Source organism: Anomalospiza imberbis, chromosome 12 (assembly GCF_031753505.1).
Source record: "Anomalospiza imberbis isolate Cuckoo-Finch-1a 21T00152 chromosome 12, ASM3175350v1, whole genome shotgun sequence".
In the NCBI taxonomy this organism is placed as follows: domain Eukaryota; kingdom Metazoa; phylum Chordata; class Aves; order Passeriformes; family Viduidae; genus Anomalospiza; species Anomalospiza imberbis.
In genome coordinates, this window is record NC_089692.1 from 17,460,433 (window position 1) to 17,483,830 (window position 23,398).

Sequence of the window (23,398 nt, forward strand, 5' to 3'; positions counted from 1 at the left end):
CCTGTTACTTTCTTCATGTTTACCAAGGGGCTTACACCATTATTTCTCCACACAAATAACTAATTAGTCAACTATTTTCTCATTTGACATTTCTCAGTGGCGGGGGACTGAAAACTGAATTTCATCTAATTTTTCATTCTGTTTTGATGGTATCGTTGGAGATAGAAGTTTGTGATGAAAGCCAGCCTGTTAAATCCCTGATGTGACAAACAAAACAAAGCTGAGATGAGGAACCCTTTCGCTCAGATGGGGGAGATGGATGGGGGAGATGGTTTTCAAAGTGCTCTGTAGATGCAAACAGGAGCAAACCCTGCCTGCAGCGAGGCCACAGCCTGCAAACCCTTCCCTCAGGGCCCAGGAACCACCTCCAGGGCCAAAATCCCTGAGAGCAGGGCCAGACTGGCACTGGAGTTGTGCTGCCTGTTCACAGAGGATTAGGGTTGAGTCTTAACTTCTTTTTGTCAGGTTCAGGATTAAATGTGTGAGATGCTTTTTCTTGTTGGGACTCAGATGTTTATTAGTTCTTATCCATGTTACAGTCTCACCAACCCTGAGTTCTGCAGCACTTCACTATAACAAACTAAAAATGGAGCCCCATCTCTCTCTCTCCAAGGCCTTTTATGGATAAACTGTCCAGTTAAGAAATGACACCTAAATTAATTTTACTTTTAACTTAATAACTAACTACCTGTGGCCCACAATGGGGGTTTTTTATCCAATTATACAAAAGCACCCAAACCCATGGAGAAGAAGGTGAACAAGAAGGACCAGCCCCCACCCTAAAACCTCCATCTTGCTTTATATCTATTACTATATTCTAAAACCTTCAACTCTACGTTTTCCACCCTGTGATATTAACACACTTCTATTCGAACTCCACACCCACAATCCCAGTTCTGTCATTCCATTTTGGCAGCATTTCTTCACGGCCTCAGGTCAATTGCAGTGTTCTCCTGGGGCTCAGTGCCTGGCAGCACAGAAAGTCTAAAATTCTCATCCACCAGGGTTCCAAGAGATTAGCATAAAGCATCTGCAAGGTTAAATCTGGGCATAAACTCCCAGGAACTCAAGGGACACTCTGGGATCACCCAGGAAAAAGCTGCTGCAGGGAGTTCCTACAAAAGCTGTGGTGATTCACCCTGGGGTGTGCCCAGGTTATCAGTGAAACTTGCATTTCCAGTGACCAAAAATGCACACAGTCACTTGTGGCACAACACTGATGGGGGTTTTAATTTTAGGTTTTTTTAATTGTACTCTAAGTTGACATTACCAGCCTGTGAAAATCCTGCAAGGCCATAAATGTGTTCCACAAAGCTGAAAAATGGCTCTTGCATAAATCCTCAATCTTCAAGTGAGTTTAAAATTGCATCTGACTTAACACCTTCCTCAACAGTGTTTCCAGAAAACGTGATTTATTTCAGCTTTTCGATTTCCTAATGATATGTTTATTCTGGTTAATAATAGTATCGATTTCAGTTAAATTTGCTTTTTTACATTTTTAATTTTTGCTTTTTTAAAGAATCTAGCCAAAATAACTTGAGCACATCTAAATCTCTGCAGGATAGCACTGCAGGAAGTTTTTCACAGCCTGCTGCTCATGTAGCATAGAGCCACACTTTTAGTGCATTTACATCCAAATGCAAATCTGCTCATTTAATGGTAAAGAAGCCTGCCTAGGCTTAGCTTGGTAGCTGGAGTGTGTAAATTAAAGATGGGCCCTGGAAAGCACAAGCAGAGGACAGTTGAGATTTTATTTTCCTTTCTGACTTTTTTAACAGCATCTTTTGGGTTAACTCCGTGTTAATAAAGCATGGTTCCAATGAGTGGGTTTAGGCCAGGGTTTAAGCCAGACACAGTGAGGTTTTAGATTCACAAAAGGTCCTGAAAGCTGTCGGTGATGATCTCCAGGGGTTCATTCCAGCCCCAACCACTCTGTGATCCTGAGGAATCCCAAAGTTAGACATCCAGACAGCTCTGAAAGCCTTGGGGATCAGGGATCAGCACGAACAGTGTACAGCTGACAGGAACAGGTCTGGAAAAGCTCTTTAGTGGGGTCACCCCTGCTCCCTTCATCACTTCTCTTACAACCTGGCCTGTAGTATTTGAGATCTCCAAATGCACATATTTTTTCTCAAAACCATTGTGTGATGAAGCATTTGTGCTTTTTTCTTCCCATTTGATATGAAATCCTCTGGTTGCCTTTTAGTCCTTTATCTATAATGGAGATAAAGTCAGGTATCCCAAATAATGCCTCCCTTGTGCTGTTAGGACAGGCTTTGTCACAAGAACCAAGAGTTACTGCCCTAAACACGTTGAGTTTAGGGGCTGCAGCAGCAGATTTTAGGCAGTGGCTTTATATCTGAATAAAAAATATAATCCAAACCTCTATATTCACCCGCACCTCATAATTAATACAGCTAATCAATACACATTGTTTTTCAGTATCTGGAAAAAAAAGTGAATCACAGAATAACAGAATGGTTTTGATGTCACCCACTAGACCAGGATGCTCCAGGCCCCATCCAACCTGGCCTTGGAAAATGAAAGCCCACAACTGCTCCAACAACATTCTTCCAATGGCTTTAATGCCACAAACATTTTAAAATTAAGAAAAAAAAAAAAAACCAAAACAAAACACACAAACATTTTAAAATTAAAAAAAAAAAAAAAAAACAACCAAAACAACAACAAAAAAAATCAAATAAAAAAGGAAAAAAAAACCCAAACCAACACAATCATGGAAGCTGTATCAAAATGATCTTTACAAAATCAAATGTCAGTATAGTGACAGAACATTACTATAATATACATTAGAGAATTGTTGTTATAGTTTTCATTTCACATGGGATAGGAATATGAGACCCAGCTGTGCAAGGCTGGGAATGTACATATATACATTTATACTATATATACATATATATGTGTGTGTACATATACATATTTATGTATACATATATACATACATATGTATGTACATATATATATTGTGAATTATATATATTATATATATAAACACATATTATACATATATAAATACATACATATGTATGTGCATACATATATTGTGAGATTTATATATTTATTTATTTATTTATATATACATATATTTATATATATATACATATTATACATATATATGTATACATATATACATACACATGTATGCACATATATATATGGTGAATTTTATATACATACATATAATTTTATATAAATTCACACACATATTATACATATATATGTGTATATATATATATACATACACATGTAAGTATCTACATATACATATATATCTGTGTGTGTGTGTGCGTGTGTGTGGTTTTTGCCCTCCCCAAAGCTTATGGGAGCAGGGACACCTTTCTTATCTCATGGCCAAAAAGCAGAAAAATTGCCTTGTGTCCCCAGTAATGAGCGTGGAGTGTGGTTCAGCTGGAGAATTGCTGTGCTGCAATAAGGTTCCCTTTCTGCTCTTTCTGGTGCCATATGCTGCCCTAATTAGTGCAGGCAAAAGGTAATGAGAGCACAGTGGAGAAGGAGGAGCTCCATGGGAAGCAGGCTGAACTCTAAAACTCTGCATCATGTCATCCCTATATAGAGCACAATAGACTTTAAATCCAGATTTTTAATGTTGCACTTGTATTTTGGGACTTTATCTTTCTCTGAGAAGCACCACTGCTTCCCTGGGTGTGGATATTTGTGCTGTAATTGCTGCACCAGTCTCTCCCAAATACCTGTGAACCTTTCCCCAGGGGTAGTGCCTCATGATTTTTCAACCAGCCTTGATGTAACGCCGTTTATAAATTTTAAATTATTTCCATATATCTGCTGCTCTATTTCAGTTCTGCACCAAGTGCGAATTTTGATTTGTGTTCTGCTCTGCATCCATAACCCCTCTGTGTCTCTTTGGAGGTCTGTGTTTAAGGTGTGTGCTCGAACATTGGAGCAGACAATTTCCAGTCCAAGGGAGTTGGTTTTGCTGCTCTCTTTGCAATACCTGGCTTTGACGACACCAGGACGTGAACCCAGAGCAAGGAGGTCACAGTCAGAATATGTTACACCCACTTTACAAGCCCTTGGGAGCTGTGAGCTGTTGGCACAGTTTAAAATTGAAAAAAAAAACCCACAGTGAAATAAACTCCACGAGCAGCACTAAATTGCACTGCTGCAAAGTAGAATAAGACCAAACTAAAAAGTAATTGGCAGACCAGAGAGCACAGTTCTGTGCACATCTGATAGATCAGTGTGCTCAGGACTGAAGATACAGCAGGAACATGTAGCCAAGTTAGACCACCTAAAAATGGTCTGATTTTAAAAGCTGCTGTGCAATTAGATCCCACCAAAGTCAAAAGTGGGAAGTGATTCTTTGCATTCTAAACTTCTATTTTTATCACGGTTTTTATGATGGGTCCATTGTAAACCTTTGTTAGCAGAGCCCTCAAAAAATGGAACAAAAAACCAATCATCCTAACTGTACTGCAATATGCTCTTACAATAAGTAAAAATGTGGTAGGAAAGACAAAGTACTACTTTTACAATATCCTGTGCCAAATCACAGGTTATACAATCCAGGTTTTTATTTGCACAGCCAACAGTGCTTTGTAGAGCAATCAGGGAAGATAATACAATCCATTTTACATTCTCATTACTTTAGAAGTGTTGAATCTTCTGAAATGGTTTTGGGGTTAATTGAGAATTTGCAGTTTTACAATAGACTAGGAATTGTTTAGGCTGCCCTTGCTTCATATTTTTGTGCATACCTTTGTTGCAAAGTTATAAAAACAACAATAAAAGAAGAAACAAAGAAATGAAATGAAATGATCTGCATTGTTGCCATTCCAGGCACTCATTTTTGTGGGAGATAAAGCTGAGGTATTGATTAATGTTTAAATAGTTATTAAGAGGAAGGACGTGTTGGGTTGATGGAACATCTCACTGTGCACTAATGCTTTCCTTTGATTCTTTCCCACATATTCCCTAGGGAATAATTTCTGCTCCTGGGGAAGCCAGTGGTGAAACTCTAAATTACTTTTTTTGCCAGCATAAATAAGCCAATTATTTTCCCTATTTCTCTCTTTTTCTGTATAAATTCCAAAATTTTCTGGTTTTCAAATCTGCTCTTTAACTTATTTTAACATCATAAGAGCTCATAAAGTTGTGCAATTTTTCCTGGCTGTATATGCTGAAGTTTTGATGCTCACTCTGGTTGCCTGAGCACCTGAATATTCCTGTGCACCACAGTCAGACCCAGCAGCCCCCAGGAAATTTCGTTTTTCAAGCCTGAAGCAAAGTTGTGGTAAAAATGCAGCAGCCTGGGCAGGGCTGTCTGTCAGCACTTCTTTAGAGGCTGGCATTTTATTTCATTTTATCTTTTTTTTTTTTTTTTTTACTCCCCCAATAATGTGTTGTTTTTGATTATTCCCTCATACTTGCAATGATACTTCTTTATTTTTTTTTTTGCAACATTGTCACACAGGACTTTCAGGTGGATTCACTTTCAGGTGAATGTCACTGTGAGGCACTGCCTTGGCACAGACTCATTAAATAAGAACAGGCTCCATGTCAATTACTGGTAATTTAAAATGTCTATAAAACGTTGTATGGTGGTTTATGACCTATAACAATTCACTACAAAAAAGATAAACAGGTTATTATCCCAGGTATTGATTATATGATTAGAGTTTTGGTTTAAAATATTAACACATTTAATTGGAGAGGGAATTGGTATCAGTTAGTTCAGCTTGGGGTTGTTCTTTACTTAATATATTTAACTGAGTATAGAATTAGGCCCTAATAATGAATATTCTTATATTTATTGCTTCAGTCAAGTTCAGGGAAGTTCCTGGTGTGTAAACGCCACAATCTCTCTAAACATTTCCAGTTCTGGGGGCTGAATAGTTGTGCTGATTAAAGGGAAAAAAGAACACCAGGGAATTTTATATTGGGGCACCTTGGAGACAGCATTCCCAAACTCTGATTGAGGCAACATGGATGTGGTTGAAATTAATCAGCAGAAGGAAGAAGTTCCAGATCCCAGAGTGCAGAACAAGAGTGTGCAAACAGGGCTGTGGGTGTAACCACCTCCCCCAGACTTGGTGAATTCATTGGCTGACTCTCTTCTTGCTACCATTCCCCACAATTTCCAGCTCACAAAAAAATAACTAATGGTAAGAAAAAAAAAATTCAAACCACTCAAACGTAAATTAAAAATACAGCTTCTGGTCCAACTGGAATTTGGAATCTGGAAAAAGAAGGACTGTGATAGGATCCATAAGGTCAGTGTGAGTGCAGAGGCCTGTTGGAAGTGTTCTGGCTGTACAACACAGCAGTAGGAAACAGGTCCTATATAACATCCTAAATATTGATTTCTCTGCTAAACTTGGGAACATATATATATATATCTCCAAAGGAATTGACTCAAACCTCTAACAACACTGAGCTGTCTCTAAGGCTAGGCACAAGCTTAAATTGTGTTTTTGCAATATGAAGAAATCCACTGTGAAAGCCACTGAGTGCCCAGACAGCTTCCTTTTCAGCAATGCATTTGTTTGATGTTCAGATCAATATTTGATAACTTCTGCACTTTTGTTCAGGTATTCAGTGTACAAGGACCCAGCAGGGTGGCTGGAAATCAACCCCACCAATGGCACCGTTGGCACCACGGCAGTGCTGGACAGAGAATCTCCCTTCGTGCACAACAACGTCTACACTGCTCTGTTCCTGGCCATCGACAGTGGTGAGTGACCATGGGGGATAAAATCCTTCGTTTCCTGCTTGAAATGCTCTGTTCTGAAGGCTGCATGTGATGCCTCAGGTTTTGGCATTTCTATTTTTCACATTCTGTGCTGCTTTAGTGTGTGGGTCTGGGCTTCATATGAGGGGATGGTGAGCTCTCCTCACAGAGCAGGGAGACAAAACAATTCCTTCTCCAGCTGGGCACCAAGGACAAATGATCCCAATCTCAGGCCCAAGAGCACAAACAACGTGGGCTGGAGAGAGAAAAACAAGCAGGATGGGACTGCATGGGCTGGAGCTGGAATGGGACAATGAACTGCAATGTGCCAATGGAGCAGAGCTGATCACAGTGAGAGCCCCCGGGAGCGCTCGTGCATTTTGGGACCATTTGGGTTCATCTTGGGTGCAGCCCTGGCTGGGCTCTGGTGCTGCCCAAGGTGGATCCATTGAGGCCTCCTAACAAATCCCTACTTTATTCTTTAACTCTGCCCAGCCTCTGTTCTGGGTCAGCCTTCCCAAGGCATCACACGTGTAAGATTAACCACGTGCTGCAGCACTTCTCTGTGTGGCCACCTAAATGTATTAGAGACCATTTTGGAAACCAGAAGAAGAGGAATTAACTTAAAACTTCAAATTTATAACAGCTTTAATTTAGGTTTATGCCTCACAGATTTATGTCTTAATGCTAGGTGCAATTAGTCTAGAAACATTCTTGGAAATGTAATAAATCATCCTCATCAGAGTTAATTTCTTCACAATATTTGAGCAGTCAGTGTGCCCGAGGCACTTAAATACCAATAACAACTCATCCTTGATTTGCTGGATTGTAATCTTTTCAATACAATGACAGTGACAATAAAAACATAACTAAACTCCTTGTTAAAATGCAACATTTTTTGCATATTGTGTATACTAAAGTTTCTCCTGTCAAATAGAACCCAAATTAAGCTATCTAGGGAAAATTCAGCGAGTGACTTCGGAGCAGAGGAAGAAAGAGAAAATCCTGAACGCTCCAAATCTCCTGAGCTAAAGGCACAAAATAAATAAAAGATTTGCCTGTAATATAACAGCTAATATGCTAACATTTTTTCACAGCTGCAGCTGGTTTAGCCCTGGTGATGAATTGTAAAATGCTCTTTTTAAGAAAGTAATTCTATATTTTTGCAAGCACATGACTCAGGGAACATTTGCAGGGCCTGACAGGAGAAAAAAAATATTGCCTTAAGTATAACAGAAAAAAATTCTGCTGAGGAGATGATTTACTTATATATTAATATACATATGTTCCTTAGGAAATTTCTGGGAGAAAATGTAGCATTAAACATATTTCTGTCTTTTGCTTGCTATTGGATTTTTTTTTTCTTTTTTTAATGTATCTCAAAGTCAGGTGCACTGGGAACTGTCATCTCACAATGAAAGTAAAAATTTGGGATATTACCGAGGGGTTACCCAAAGGACAAAGTTGTGTTTTAAAGGTGAAGTCAGATATTGTCAAAGAGCATAGATGGAGAAAAGAGATGAGTATTTTTGACTGTGGGAACCAGCCTGAGTAATGTGGATTTTGGGCAACACATTTATGCTGCAACTTAGGCCTTGCTCGTTTATTCCAAACCCAGAATTTCACTGCTTTTAATTCTCAGATTTTTTTTTTTTTCCATTCTGAAAAAATGAGAGAATGGGAAACTGTGCTGAACAGCAGAGAAACGGAATCCTGTTCACTTGGGATTCTGAGCCAGCACCTGATTCCAGCCCCTGTAACTGTGTTTATTTGTGATTGTGCAGCTCTGTCAGTGCAGGAGTTCATCTTCTCCAGCATTATTGACTCCTGTGAATGCAATGATTACAAACCACACGTGTGCACTTAGGACTGTCATGCTAAGGGGTTAATAATGATCTTTTCCTGCCATGAGCAGCCCTGCCACACGTGGGATTGGGAATAAACAGCAGAACTTAATTAGCTGATATTAACCTTGTGCCCTGCATAACCTCTGCATTAATTACCAGGCAGCCTGGGGGGCACATTCAGCTTTGAGATGGGCTGGGAAGTGGGAATATTTTCTGCTGGCCTGGATGAATGGCTCTGGCTAAAGCAGCCAAGGAAGTTTTAGAGTTGATCTCAACAGGTTGGGGGTCTGCCTTGTCCCCTGCAGGGATTCCTGGGACTGACAGTATCCCTGGGAAGTCTTCCCAAAATTGTTTCCAGGCTGACACTGTGATCTAGCACAGCTGGGAGACCCACTTTATCTCTGCAACCATCAGAGCTGATGTCCAACTTGAAATATTGCATTAGATGAGAAACCAAATTGTGGGAAAATGACATGAAATGAATAAAAAATTATTTCAGGATTCTTAAAGAAGGTTATGTTAACTTAAAAAGGGGGGAAAATCAGACTGAACATAACTATCTGCATCTCTTTAGAGCAGCATTGTCCATAGACTGCAGACCTCTCTCTTCAGGTTAGTAAGTGGAGCCTGTCTAATACCAGTGAATATGCCTGGGACTTCTCAGTGAGAGGGCAGCCAAAAGCAGGATTAAGAACTGCCAAATGAAATAGGGTAATAAAGTGAAAATTTAGAGGCATTTCCAATAGAACCAGTCATTTGCTTGGGCTAACCAACTTGTGCTGAAAAGAAAGGAGAGGAAAAAAAGAAATACTTTAGCAGAAATTCTTCAACAGCACTCAGTGGAGGTTTTTTATTTCCTTTGGCCTCTCACCTTATCTCTGAGTCAAATCTGAGATGTGCTGGCACAAGCACTGGGGAAGTTTGAGCTTTCCTTCCCTTTCCTGGAAATACAGAGGGCTCAGGTAACGCCCAGGGCACAGCCCAGCAGTGGCAATTGGCACCCAGAGCAGCTCCCAGCAGAGCAGGCACTGCAAGATCTGTGCTAATCTTTAACAGAATTTACAGTGAATGACTCTAAAATCACATAAAGCCTTGTGCCTTAGCCATTGCTGAAGTGCATGAGCCATATTCTAAAACAAATCCAAATATTATTTAGTCTTCACAGCATCACAGTTGACATGCTTACAGAAAAGGTTCTCTTGTCCCATTGTGTTCCACGCTCACCTCTTTATAAAACGAGCTTACATTCGAGTGCTGTCCTGGGGGAGGAGTGGAGACAGCTGCAGACAAACTCCACAGCGATTCTTTCTCCATCCCCTTTTGCTGATGTCAGTGGAGAATCTGTCACCAGTTCCATCTGACTCCTTGTTATTACACTTCAGTGCAGGGAGCAAGTGCCAGGGCATTTTTTTTATCTGTAAAGTGTTGGATATTTCTGTCACAAGTAAAACCCGGAGCTTTGTGCTTGGTGTTTCTTTGTATAAATCTGTCACATCTTTATCTTTTTTTGAGATATCACTTTACCAGTAGGACAGAAACAATGAAAGGGGCATAGAAAATGGAGTCACTCCACTGCAGGAAATAAGTTAGCTCTTTATGAGATTCTTTTTGACCTTTATGATATTATTTCTCAGCATTATCAAATTAACTGCAGCTAAAGGAGGTAAAGTATGAATTATGTTATTCCTGATCTAAACAGTTCTTTTATCTTCCCAAACACACTTGAAACAATGTGTACCAGCAAATTTGATGGAAACAGTGTTAATTTATAGATAATAAATTTTGACCTTTAATGGGGGTGTATTACACTTTAAAAAGGACTTTTTGGAAGAAATATCCCAATTTTCTCAGTACATTTGATTTCAGTAAAAGGTCAACGTAGTGTCTTTAGAATTTGAAAACTTTTTATTAAAGACCTGTGTGACCATAGAGTCTCTGGCCTATTAAAGAAGAAATTAAACACTGGGAGGAAATACCATGCAGTAGAGTTAACACATTAAAGTGTCATGAACTGTGTTTAATCTGAGAATGAGCTGATAATGGGTCAAAGTCAGGTTTATGCAAACTTGGGACACATCAGAGGTTTCATTAAATTAACAAAAGCGCCAACAATGGTGATCATTTTACTTAGCACTCTAACCACTGCACCCAATGCACTGTCACATTACTGGGAGATTTTCTGCCAAAAGCAATTTTGCTCATTCCATGAGAGGAGAAATCATTTGGGTTGGAGAAACCTGGGTGGAAGAGACCTTCCAGATGGGCTCGGTGGTGTCATCCTGCAGATCCTATTGCTCACTGAATTTGGGATGAGAATCACAAAGCAGAACACCTGGACGTTTTTCTCATTCAGCCATGCTAGAAACTCTCCAGGAAAGATCTTTTTTTTTTTTTTTTTTTCTCCATGTATTCTGAGACTTTGAGCCACAATCTAGAAAAAGTAAGGGAGGAGGAAACCATGGCTGGAGCTGAAGCTAAAAAATACCTCGAAAATGTGTGAAATCTTCAAAAGATAAAATTCATTTCTCCATTTCCTTCTAGAGGCATGAATAATTTTATTCCCCAGATTTACCTTATTTATGCAAGAATCTATTTATGAAAGAACTCTTTTTTGTGGAATTAATATCCCATTGTGTAGCCTTTTTCTAGCTCTTTAAAAACAAAATCTTTGGGTATTTTTGGTTTTTTAACTCATGGAAAATCCACCTGTGCTGACAAACAATGACACACTAATCTTGCTGGTTGGGTTAAATGCAAACTGAAGGTGGATTCCACTTTTTTGGGGTGGTTGGATGCCACCCCAGTGGTACCTAAAGCCAGTGTGAGTGTTCCACCTTCCTTCCCTGCCATTCCTGTCACCAGGGAGCTACTGAGGCAAAAACTGGGAGCATGAGAACTTCTGCTGAATTAAACAAAGAGAATAAATGTCGTTAAAAGTAATTTTAGTGGTGAGTTCAGGGTTTGCCTTGAGCTACACTGGCAGTTTGAGAAAAAAGCAACTTGGACCTTGCTTCTCTGGCTGTGGCCAGCTGCCCTTGAGAGCTGTGGCTCTGTTTCATTTTTCCTGAGCAAAATGAAGAAATAGTGAATCAGGGTCTAGTTTTCACTTTTCCCCCTTTTTTCCAAGGAGCAGCTGAACCCAAGCAATCCTGAATCCCATTTATTGTGCAGGTCTTGGCACTGCTAATCATTAAAAAGGAATCTTATTATTTTGTCCTCTGTGTGATGAACAGTAATACACGGCACCTAGAAAAAGCTGGAGTAACAAAGAGTTGTGTGGCACTTTGCAATTAGAACTTTTCCTGACATGTATCTAACCTGTCTCCTCACTCCATGATGTACTTAATTAAATTACCATAGATTGATTCCACCTAAAACACGCTATTTTTGAAGAAATCAGGCAATTAGTTACCATGGCAACCCAATTAAGCCAGTTTTATACCCCTTATCTTAATTGCTGTATTAATTGAAAAGAGAAAATAAATTGAAGACTCATCCTTTTCGTGCCATTTTAAATTTCGGTAAAATATGAATTGCACGCAAAATATTGTTTTAATTTGTCATCATGGACTCATGATTCGAAAAAGAAATTAGAATGTTGAAAACAGTATTTAAGACGGATGGCATATGTCAGTAGCAATCTGATATGCTGAAAGAGCTGTGCTCTTTTGAAATGTAATTACTCAAAAACAGGAGCTGCATTTATTATTTGAGGGGATGAATGAAGGGTTGTAACTTTGGAAGAAGCCAACAGCATGATGGATGTCCTGCTATTGTGTCACACACAGATTTTTTTATTGTATAGATTTTACATAGATATATTATATATATACTATATATAATATAAATTTTATATATTTTATATATAAATATATAATTTTATTTTATATATTTTATATAAATATCTATCTACTATATGTAATATATATTTTGTATATTAAATTTTATATGCTTATATAACATGTATTAATATTTATTTTATATATTGCATATAAATATATAATACATATTTGTTTATATATTTATTATATATTTACTATATGATTGTATTTATTTATATTCTATTTACATATATAAAATATATTATGCATTATATACTATATATATTGTATATAATATTATATATATAATATATAATATAGTATACAGTATATAGTATAGAGTATATATTATATATATATTATATTATATTATATTATATTATATATTATATATAGTATTCTATATATTATATATATTATATAATATATATTATATAACTATATATTATACCTATACTATATAATATATAACATATTATATAATATATGGTATACAGTAGATAGTATCTATTCTATTTATTATTTTCTATTATCATATATTATGTTTATTATATTTTAATATATTTACTATATATAATATATTTTTATGTATTATATATACATGTATAATATCTAATTTTTATTTTATGTATTTTATATTTCACTTTATATATTTTACATCTTTATTTTGTGTATTTTACAAAGCATCTGTATGCTAAAATAGATGGAAAATGCATAGGAAATTTGAGTTCCTGGGGAATTAGGGACAAAATGGCAGCATATGCTTTGAGGGGAGCAGTCCTGTGAGCAGCACAGCCAGATTTTGGTGCTTTCCCCCTCTCCTGGTTCCACTGGCTTTGGCTGAACCATTGATGGAGCTCACCCTGAACATGGGCTGCAGAGGAGCAGGGCTGTCTGCACGGGATCCCTGCCTGCAGGAGGGGACTGCTGCCAAAGCACCGAGCACACAGATTTTCTGAGCAGAAAAACAGCATATGGACGGAGAAAAAAACCCACTGGGAGGGATGAGACGGAAATTTGTGTTTAGATTCTCAGAGCAGCATCATTAGAAAGCGTGAAAAGCGCTGTTCTTGTTTGAAGAGCAGTGTGTAAGTCATGTGACTTTACTCCAAGAATTCTGATATTATTCTGTGCAGTTTTCATTAATATTCAGTCATTAAAAGTATACAAAGTATCTTTTTCTACAACATTTATTTTCAAACTAATTTTTTCAACTGGAGGTAGCAACATAGTCATTTATGCTGGCAGCACGAAAATCCAAAGTCCACATTTCCTGGTAACAGCCCCTTGCATTGGAGACTCAGTTTACCACCAAGTTTTCACTTTGTTTCACTATGAAATTCCCCTGTTCCTTCAGGCTCTGTTGCAGCAGCTTTTACACAAACCAGTGATGCTTTTTCACTCCCATGATTGCCATGATATATTCCCAGATGTGCCACTTCTGGGAGTTTGGAATTCTCGCTGTCCCCAAGGGCTCTGAGGGCACTAAAATATTTCAAGTGTTCATGTTCAGGAGGGATGGCCAGTTCTGGTCAGTGGAAATGGGACCAGAGCTCGTTGGAAAAGCTTCTCCCCAGGATTGCTGGACCCTTTGGGTCTTGTTCTGCTCATTAATTCTGCTCTCAGCCACAGGGTTTGATAATACAAATCGAGAGTTTCACTTCAGAATTAAAATATTCTATAGGTAACTTTCCTTTCAAAATCAAAGGCATCTGGAGATCATGGGATTTTGAAATATTTCAACAGCATAATACTGTCAAATTTATGAAAGTCATATATTCCCAGAGGATCAGTTGTGACCATTTTTGCTTGATTCATTTCATGTTACATTTTTATGACGTGTGTTAACAAGCTCCAGTTTATGACCTGACATTTGCTTGCTTTTCTTTTGGAGGTCTTCATAAATCAACGAAAGATTTTTGTTCAAATCATTATAAATAAACCAAGCAGAGAATAAGTCATTGAAATGGACAGAGGCAATTTCCTTTCATTCTTTTTTTTTTCTTTCTCTTTTTTTTTTGGTGTAATATTTGCCCAGCTCCTGAACCATACAAAGAGTGAAACATTTGCACAGCAGGGAGAACGCAGCCATATCTGTGTGTGACAAAATAGCAGGACATCCATAAAGCTGTTGGCTTCTTCATTTCAAAAGGCAGATTTTAATATTACTGACTTCAGAGAAAGATAAGAAGGGCAGTGCATAAGACAGTATCAGTCCAGTGTGGAAATAATGCATTCAAAATTAAAGACAGCAGTTTAATTAAGTGCATGAAAGGCTGGCTTTTATGATCATATTTCAAATACTAGAATGTCTTTTCATCCATTCTGCCATATGACTTTACTTAATAATATATCAAGAACAAAAAGTGTATGGGAGTCTTTCTGTAAATTCAATTAGTCCAATAAAAAGTGAAAAATAGTTTCTTTTTCATTAAAAAGAACTCAAGCCTAACCCTTCTGATGACAAAGTGCGAGATGAGAAGGGAGGGCAAGGCTGGAGAAGGATGAACATTCTGCCTTTGTGATGCATTTCTGCTGGCAGGATACAGATGAAGTGTCACCATTAGTAACATTTGTTATTGAAAGGACTAATTGCATTCTGCTGCAGGCAGCAGTTTATCAGATCCAGACCACGGGGGTACTTGCTTCTGCCTTGGGATGCTCTCCCAGCACAGCAATTGTTCGGTTTATTAAAATATGCTGTGGATAACTTTCCTTTCAAAAGCCCAGGCTATTGGGCTGCTGTGGGCAGGGGGATTGTGCTGAAGGACATTTCTTGCAGGGCTGAGCTCTAAGTGCTGTGGCACCTTGCCCTGGGGCTGCACAGGTTAACTGCAGCCTCTTGAATCCATTCTGGGAAGGGTTTATCTTAGAACCCTGGTCACTGAGAATTTCAGCCTTTCTGTGCTGACAGACACTGACCCCCAAGAGAACACTGCATTCCACCTGAAGCCATGAAGAAAGCTTCCAAAATTAAATAATAGAACTAAGATTATGAGTGTGTAGTTTGAATAGAAGTGTGTAGTAGTGTAGTAGTGTAGTAGTACTTTCACATAGTAGAAAACACAGAGTTTAAAGTTTCAGAATATAATAATATATATAAAACAAAATAGAAGTTTTAAAGCAGAGACTAGCCCTTCCATACCTTCTTCTTCACCTTCTTCCTCATAGGTTTAAATAGTATTGTGTAATTAAATAAAAAAGTCCACATTACGAGTCACAAGTAGTTAGTTATTAGGTTAAAAATAGAAATTATTTAGGTGTCATTTCTTAATTAAACAGTTTATCCTTAAAAAACCTTATAAAGAAAGAGATACGATTCCATTTTTACCTTGTTACTAAAGTGCTGTAGAACTCACGACTTGTAAGACTGAGGTGAGACCTCGTCAAGTGCCAGCCATGGTAAAGGACAAAATGTGTGCTCAGAAAACTTTGAGGTGATTTTCACGGGGTGCCAAAGGGGGCTGAAAGGAGCTGCTGTGCTGCAGGCAGTGTGTGACTGGCTCAGCCACAGCACACCTCCACAACTGGAAGTTATTACCACTTGTCAGCCCCTGGGTCAGCCCTAGAAATGAGGTGCTGGTCCCAGCAGGCACACTCTGCCTTCCCAGCTCCCCCAGTGCCACCGGGGCTGCTTTGTCACTCACAGCCCTGGCACAGAGCCTTGTAGTGGTGAATAAACAACACCCTCACCTCTGCAGCTGGCTCTCGGGTCAGGGCTGAGGCAGGCTGGCAAATCATCCTGGAAGGCTTGAAAGCACTGCTAGCACAGGGTAAATAACCCATCTCATTTCCCAGAGCTGCCTCTGACAGCTTTCACTGCTGCTGACATAACTGCACGTGGCCCTCAGGGCTGTTAGGAATGATCTGGTCCTGTTCTGCTTCTGGTCACCCACCTCATAACCTGATTCCTCCCTCCTTTTCCTCTCACTTGTCTTATTCTTCATTCTTTTAATACTGAGCTATCTGTCTGGGGAATGGTTCCCAGTATGTTTTTCTCAGTGTGTGCTGATGAACAGATTCTGTTCCAGATATCTATTCATGTCCTACTCTCATTTTAACTTCAAAATATTCCTCTCCCAGAGGTTTCCTTAGAATAATTTTCCATACTGTAGAGAATCAGACAGGCTTCATTCTGAAAATCAGCAATGAATTTAGAAGAGTGACTCATCAGGTTTTTTAAGCAATAATTTCCATATAAAAGAGGTAAGAACAATAAAAATTATTTCCCTTTGCAAGCCTGCAGGTGCAAATAGGAGCGAGAGTTTATGGAAATGTGATTTAATAAACAGATGTTTGTTTTTTTTTCCTATAGGTAACCCTCCTGCTACGGGTACAGGAACTTTGCACATCACCTTGGAGGATGTCAATGACAACGTCCCATCCCTTTATCCAACACTGGCAAAAGTTTGTGACGATGCAAAAGATCTCAGGGTAGTGGTTCTAGGAGCATCAGACAAAGACCTTCATCCCAACACAGATCCATTCAAATTTGAGCTCAGCAAGCAATCTGGCCCAGAAAAGTTGTGGAGAATCAACAGGCTTAACAGTAAGGCTGTAACTTGGATTTTTGTCAATTTATTCCTCCCGCTCCTCCATCCCAGGGTACTCCCCCTGAGGCTCTGGGGGAATTTAGGAGGGGTTTTGCATGAAGGTTCTGTAGGATGGACCCACTGCTGCTGCCTTTCCCTGTGCTGGGTCTGCTGGGCCAGCTGCCTGCGGGACACACCAGCTCTGAAACCTGAAACTTCTTCTCCTGTGTGGGCTGAACTTCCTTCTCTCAGTTTTGCATGGATAAAGGATAGATAGAGGATAAATAATCAGGGGCTACTAATAACTGAGAATTTTGTGAAGATTACTGCACCTCATGGCACACAGTTGGTTTGCATGAGGCTTTGCTATAGGACAGCATGGGAGTTTTGCATGGGCTTTAGCAATGTAATTGAAAAGCTTCCCGATTTTAAGTGTTTAAACTCTTCACAAATAAAATATCCCAATGCACTGGGACCTTATACAATTGGTAAGAGGATCACGAGATTGCAGAAGGTTTTTATGTCAAATTGTGGGCACAAAGTACAACATTTCTTCTCAATGAAGATTATTCCTATTTCTTTTCTGGAATGTATTATTTTTCTCTGCCACTCTCCAATGTTTTAGCTCATGTCATAGCCTTAGAAAAAACTAGAGATGGATGTGATGGTTGTACCTGCCTGCAGGACAAAGGGGAGGAGCTGTTTTCTTGGCTTATTCTCCAAACACCAAACCACCCCTCTGTCACACCCTGAAAGAATTATCACACCCACCTGGTGCCAAGAGCTGCTGTGGCCCTCAGTCCCCCAGGTGGAGCAGATCTGTGGATTTGGAAGGGGCTTTACTTTTCTTCCCTGCCCTCTCAGGGGAATTGGGGAAGTGGTTCAGCAGCTTTGCCTGTACTTCCTGAGTTATTTTTCCTTTTGGCAAGTAAATTTATTATCTCTTCTTGTTGTTTTGGGGCTGACATGCCCTGGCATTTCATTAGCTTTCACAGACAACTTCTGCCAGTAATTTGCAAACCAAATAATGTATTTAAACAAAAGGAGTTCTTACAAGTCTTTCTTTTGGTGAGGTTTGGAATAAGTTTGTAATTAGGTTTCAGCCCATTAAAGAATTTCAGTACTGTCTCTTCCCGACAATTCAATTTTTTTGTTATTTTTCTTAGTGTATTCTCATTTTCTTCCTGATTTCCATCACTAACTGGCAGGTCTGACGTTGTTTGCAGACTCCTTCACCCTCCCAAGCAACCAACATTTGGTTAATTATCCCCTCATCCTTTGCAGATACCCATGCCCAGGTCATCCTGCTTCAGAACCTGAAAAAGGCCAATTACAACATCCCCATCTCAGTGACAGATTCTGGAAAACCACCTCTGACCAACACCACAGAACTGAGATTACAAGTGTGTACCTGCAAGAAATCCAAAATGGACTGCAGTGCAGCTGATGCTCTCCACATCAGCCTGACCCTAATCCTCCTCTCACTCCTCAGTTTATTTTGTAAGTCTTTTGGTGAGCTGTAAGTAATGAAGTGTTGTTTTGGTACTCTGCATCAGAAAACCTTCCAAGGGAGGAGTTAACTTCACACATTGATATCATCATGCTGTAATTTTGGGTTCTTTTTCCATGAGGGAATAGCTGTGAGAAAGGTGGGGGGAGGAGGGCATTTTAATAGTAAAAAAAAAAAAAAAATAGCAATGGATGCCTGATTGTCAAATTAAGAAATAGAAGCAATAATTTTAAGAGGAATCAAAGGGAATCAGAGCTAACATATGATAAACTGAGAAGTACCAGCTGTAGTAGCAGATTTGTGCAATGCTTGCTTTCATCTCTCCCCACTTGAATTCAATTCAAACCCAGAAAGAGGAGATTAAAGGTGTTCCTGTAACAATGGCTGTTCTGGGTCACCGGGAAAACGAGGCCTGTCTGCTTCAATCTATTCCTCCACATAAAATGTGCAAGTGACTGGAACATGAGGAACTTATTTGAGATTCTGGGCTTAGAACCACCCAGAGCTGGTAATCAAATGGCCAGGCTGGGTTGGAGGGCAGAGAAAACTGACAGGTAAAAGAAATTTCAGCTGTTTCTGATAAAGCTTTCCAAATGAGATTTACAAAATTCCTAACTTGAATTGGAAGTGGAAAAAAAAATCCCAGAATGACTGAAAAGTAGGACTTTCAAAGCCATGGAATCCACAATTTAAACAGGGTGTGTCCCTGGGTAGTCCTGTTACAGCTGCCAGCAAAATTTTTGATTCAGTGTTAGCTTTGAATTCCTATCTGTTCCAAAGGAATAGATGTATCCTACAACTATTACAGTAAATCTGTTATTTAAGGACTGTTACCTTCATCTTATATTAACAGAATACCTCATATGGTGACTTAAAACCTGAGCCATGGTGAAAGGCTTTGGATTATCCATGACACAAAATATGCCACGAGGCAGGGGAGAGGTCAAGGCAGAGATCCTTTCCACATCTGAGGCTTGGTGTGTGCTTGAACACAAATCCTGTCACTGTTTTCGTCTCCTTTTATCCCAAAATCTTGGTATGAAGGTCGTTGTGAGCGAGCTGGTACCAGCTAATGTTTGTGATGCTCTTTGAAGATGAAAAGGACTATATAAATGCTAAGTGCAAATTCCTGTTCTTAGTCTCAATCAGTGACATCTGAAGTATCTGCTTTGGCTTTGGTTCAGCTGGGCTGGGTTTAGTCTCCTGGAACCAAATGCAAACTTCAGCTGTTAGGAGTAATATGTTAAAAATATTTGACAGGGTGTGACACTATTGCAGCAGTGATATAAATATGCAGCCCATTGATTCAAATAGATTCTTGTTGCCACTTCATAAATGTTGCTGCTGCTACACTAGGCAAGACTTTCACCACTGGAATTACTTTCTTATCTGATGTGATTTGCACTTGAACTTTATTTACATTAATTCATCTGCTCAGAATACAATGAGGTAGAGAAAAGCTTTTTACTTTGGAAAGTTGCCATTTTCATGTTGATTCTCTACAGCCCCCACCAAGAAGTCTGATCATTTTCCTTAGGTTGAATTATAAAGCCAGTTTTAAGTATTGGAAAGCACTTTTTGAGTTGCTCTTCTTGGCTACAGGTCTTGTACAGCTCAGCTTGGGGGGAATACACCCCAAGGGCAGCCCAAGGGTGTTCCATGGATGTCATTCCACCTCTGGAACTGTTCCCCAGCCATGTCTATGCAAAGCCAGCAAGCACCACAACTCCCCTGAGCATTTTCCTCAGGTGTGAACGACTGCATGGAGACAGAAAGGAATGAGGCTGGGAGCCAGTTAAAATAATGTGGTTCTGTGTTTGAACTTCTCTGAAATGTGCTGCTATCACCCCGTTCCCAATTCATTTCCACACACAGATTTTTTTATAACTGTGATTAGCTCCGTCGCAATGTTTTGTATAGTCCAAATATTTATCAGAGTAATCAAAGATTATGATGCCATAAAAACAAAGAGAACTTTAGTGCTTATTGAACAGATGAAACGTCCCATTTCTAGTGGCAAGTTATGGGTTTAATTTTAGCAAAAGCCCTTACGTGGCTCGCTTTGCTCCCAGTGTTTGTGTTTTATGAGGCTCTTGTTCCTGGGAGGTAAATCCTTCAGTCAAATGAACTTTGTAACTCATGCCAAAGTATTTCTTTTTGAATTTGACATCTGGTGTGAGGATAGATAGCCCTCTGAAAGAGCTGCTCATGGTAAAAGAGCCCTGCATGAATATCTTTCCTGTAGAAAACATCTTGGTATTATCATTTAAATGGTGCAATTATTATCTATACTTAGAATATGTGCCTCCTTCGTAAATCAGGAAAGAAGTCAGATGTGGCAGATTTCTGAAGTGTCTGAGCACACAAGTGAAGAGCCTGATTAAAACTGAAATTGATGCAAAACCCAGCAGTTCCTCCCATTCTGGAGTATCCTACTGTGCTCACTGTATTGAGGGATAATGGGATACAGACTGCATGGTTGCCCAGAAGCCCCTGGGAAGGCAGATATAGCTGGAACAAGAAAAATTTAGGAGTTCCTGGCAGCCAGAAATAGAAAATATGAGATGCCAAAAATATATGGGCAGATTTGCACAACAAAAATTGAGGTGGAATTAAAAGATGATGAACACAAAGTTGATTGGAAAAAGGAGCATCTTTGTGTATTTTGTATTTAACCTAATTACCACTGGGATTTACTGAGGTCAAGCTGCAATGGTGGAGAGTGGACAGGCAGAGGAGTTTCCAAAGTTACAATAGGTAATGGTGACAAATATTGGAAAGAATATTGTCACTTGTCATTAAAGCAGACTCTGTGTTTAAGATCAGACTTCATGTGGTGGCATTTTGTCCTCTGTCAGCTTTTCCTTGCTATTACTGGAGACAAGACAGGACCAAATATTCAAACAGAATTCAGATTTTAGTAGTTCAGACTGATGAAAAAACATGAAAAAAAAAATTCTGGGTTCCTGGTCAGGGAGGGGAGCTACAGCAATCAGTTCCTGGAGAAAATCTGTCAGGAGCATGTCTGGTGCTGTTCTGAGATTGTCCCTGAGTGCTGCAGTGCCTCAGTTATCTCGTGTTTCCAAGTGACACACCTAAAGCAGCTCTGCTCAGAATTGATGTAGAAAAGGGATCCTCACCACCACCAGAATTACAAACAGGTTCCCTCTGGAAGGCTCCTCAATGTTTTCAGTGAGAGAGCAGCTACAGCATCCCACAAGAATGAGGGATGTCAAGGCAAAACAAGCAAAAAATAAATTTGTGCATGTTGCCGTAACAAAATCAGCAACAAAATCTCCCCCAGGCCCTGTGGGATACTGAGAAAAAACCACTCTGGCTGGCAGAACTAAGCTTTAGATCTATTATTACAAATTATTTTTATTATTATTAGTATTTAAAGGAGTATTTTAATTCTAGGCTTTTGATTTTATAATAACTATTTCGCTTAATTGCATAATCATAGAATGGTAATTGCATTTCATATCTTCTTTTATATTCTACCAACATAAAAGACCACGTTAGAGTCAAATGTGTGGAATGAAGGGAATAAAAGAACAACTAAAGGCACAATAGTCATGTCACTAATATTTTACTTAAATTTCCTTGTTATAAAAAGACTGAGATTCGAACACTTCATGTTGAAAAAACCCAATTTTTTATCTTTTTTTGACTATCAACCATGGATGAGAAGCTGTTTTAGTTCATCTGGCCATTGGACTACGAAGTTGCAAATTGACTTGAGCTGAAATAAGGGAAGTGTTCCATTATTCTGAACAGAAATTGAGGTGCCAGACGAGGGGGTAAATGCCTCCTTAAAGAAATTAAATAAGCTGGAGGTCTCTACATGGCACTTAATTTGTTAAAGTCAGGATGAAAGGCCTCATGTGTGTTTGAAAAACAGAGACTCACACAGATATCTGTGCTGCAATTGCAAAGAAGCCTTAGAGATACCCCTGAATTTCATTTCCTAGTAATTTCCACTAACTTTTCCTATTTAGTGCTGGCTGTCCCTCATGATATTGTTTTTTCTGATTTGAAGAATGCAACCACAAGGCAAATAGAGAAAATACAGGTGGCTTTTTTTATCCCTTGAAAATGATGTGTTTATTATTAAACCATTAAAAACAAACAAACAAACAAACAACAACAATAAAAAGCCAAAAAACCCAAATTATATGAAAGTGGTAGGTTTGAATTTCCAAGGAGCTGGACAGGCAGAGTTAATCCTGCAGTGTTATCTCTCACCCAGCTCATTTTTCAAAGCAACAGCAGCCCCTGTATCTCTTGTTTACCCCGTGTTATTTGTGCAGGAACATCAAATGGCTGAAAAGTGAAACAAAGCGTTCCCAAAAGGCACCAGAACAAGACAAATCAGACCACGTTTCAAATGGAACAGACCTTTAAGGTCACTGCTCTTTCCATTCCCTGTGCAGATTTGTTACCTGCACATTCCCACTTTTCAGCCTTTATTTTGAATTTCTTGGCTTAGTTTTAAACAATCAGGTTGCTTTTTTGCTTCAGGGCTCAACAGTTCAGATTTTCCAGTAGAATTTTTGGGTTTTCTTAAGAAAAAAAGGAAAAGGTTCATCCCTGTTCCATCCAGTTCCAGAGGATGCATCAGAGGAAGGGTTCCCAATAGGTGAATTTACTAAAACAAATGCTTCTTGTTTGTTTCTTTGTTTTGTTGGTTGGGTTTGGTTGTTTTCTTTTTTACATTTTAGGTTGTGTTAGCACCTTTTAATCTTCTATGGCAATTTTCTACTTTTCAGAGCAGTTTGTTTTTAAATAAGTTGTAAAAAAGATCAGTTTAATTAAAAAGACTAAGGAATGCTGCAAAATACATTTTTCCATTTCTGAGAAGTGAAATACCCCTATTTTGGCTAGAATTGCAAAAAATATCAAAATTGGAAAGCTTTGCTGTGAAAGGTGCTTTATTGTGGTAGTTGTTTGGATTTTTT

General features: G+C 38.9%; 1 protein-coding gene across 4 annotated transcripts in view; it reads left to right on the top strand.

The window, feature by feature from the left end:
- The window catches only part of CDH13 (cadherin 13), a 449,552-nt gene that overhangs the window by 414,116 nt on the left and 12,038 nt on the right, over positions 1–23,398 (top strand). For 3 of the 4 annotated variants that reach the window (XM_068203139.1, XM_068203137.1, XM_068203138.1), the window contains 3 exons: positions 6,591–6,733; positions 16,714–16,947; positions 18,215–18,430. In XM_068203139.1, coding sequence (XP_068059240.1) covers positions 6,591–6,733; positions 16,714–16,947; positions 18,215–18,430 — 593 coding nt within the window. Of the gene's footprint in view, positions 1–6,590; positions 6,734–16,713; positions 16,948–18,214; positions 18,469–23,398 lie in introns of those variants that run through there. The other variant, XM_068203136.1, reaches the window with a different exon arrangement.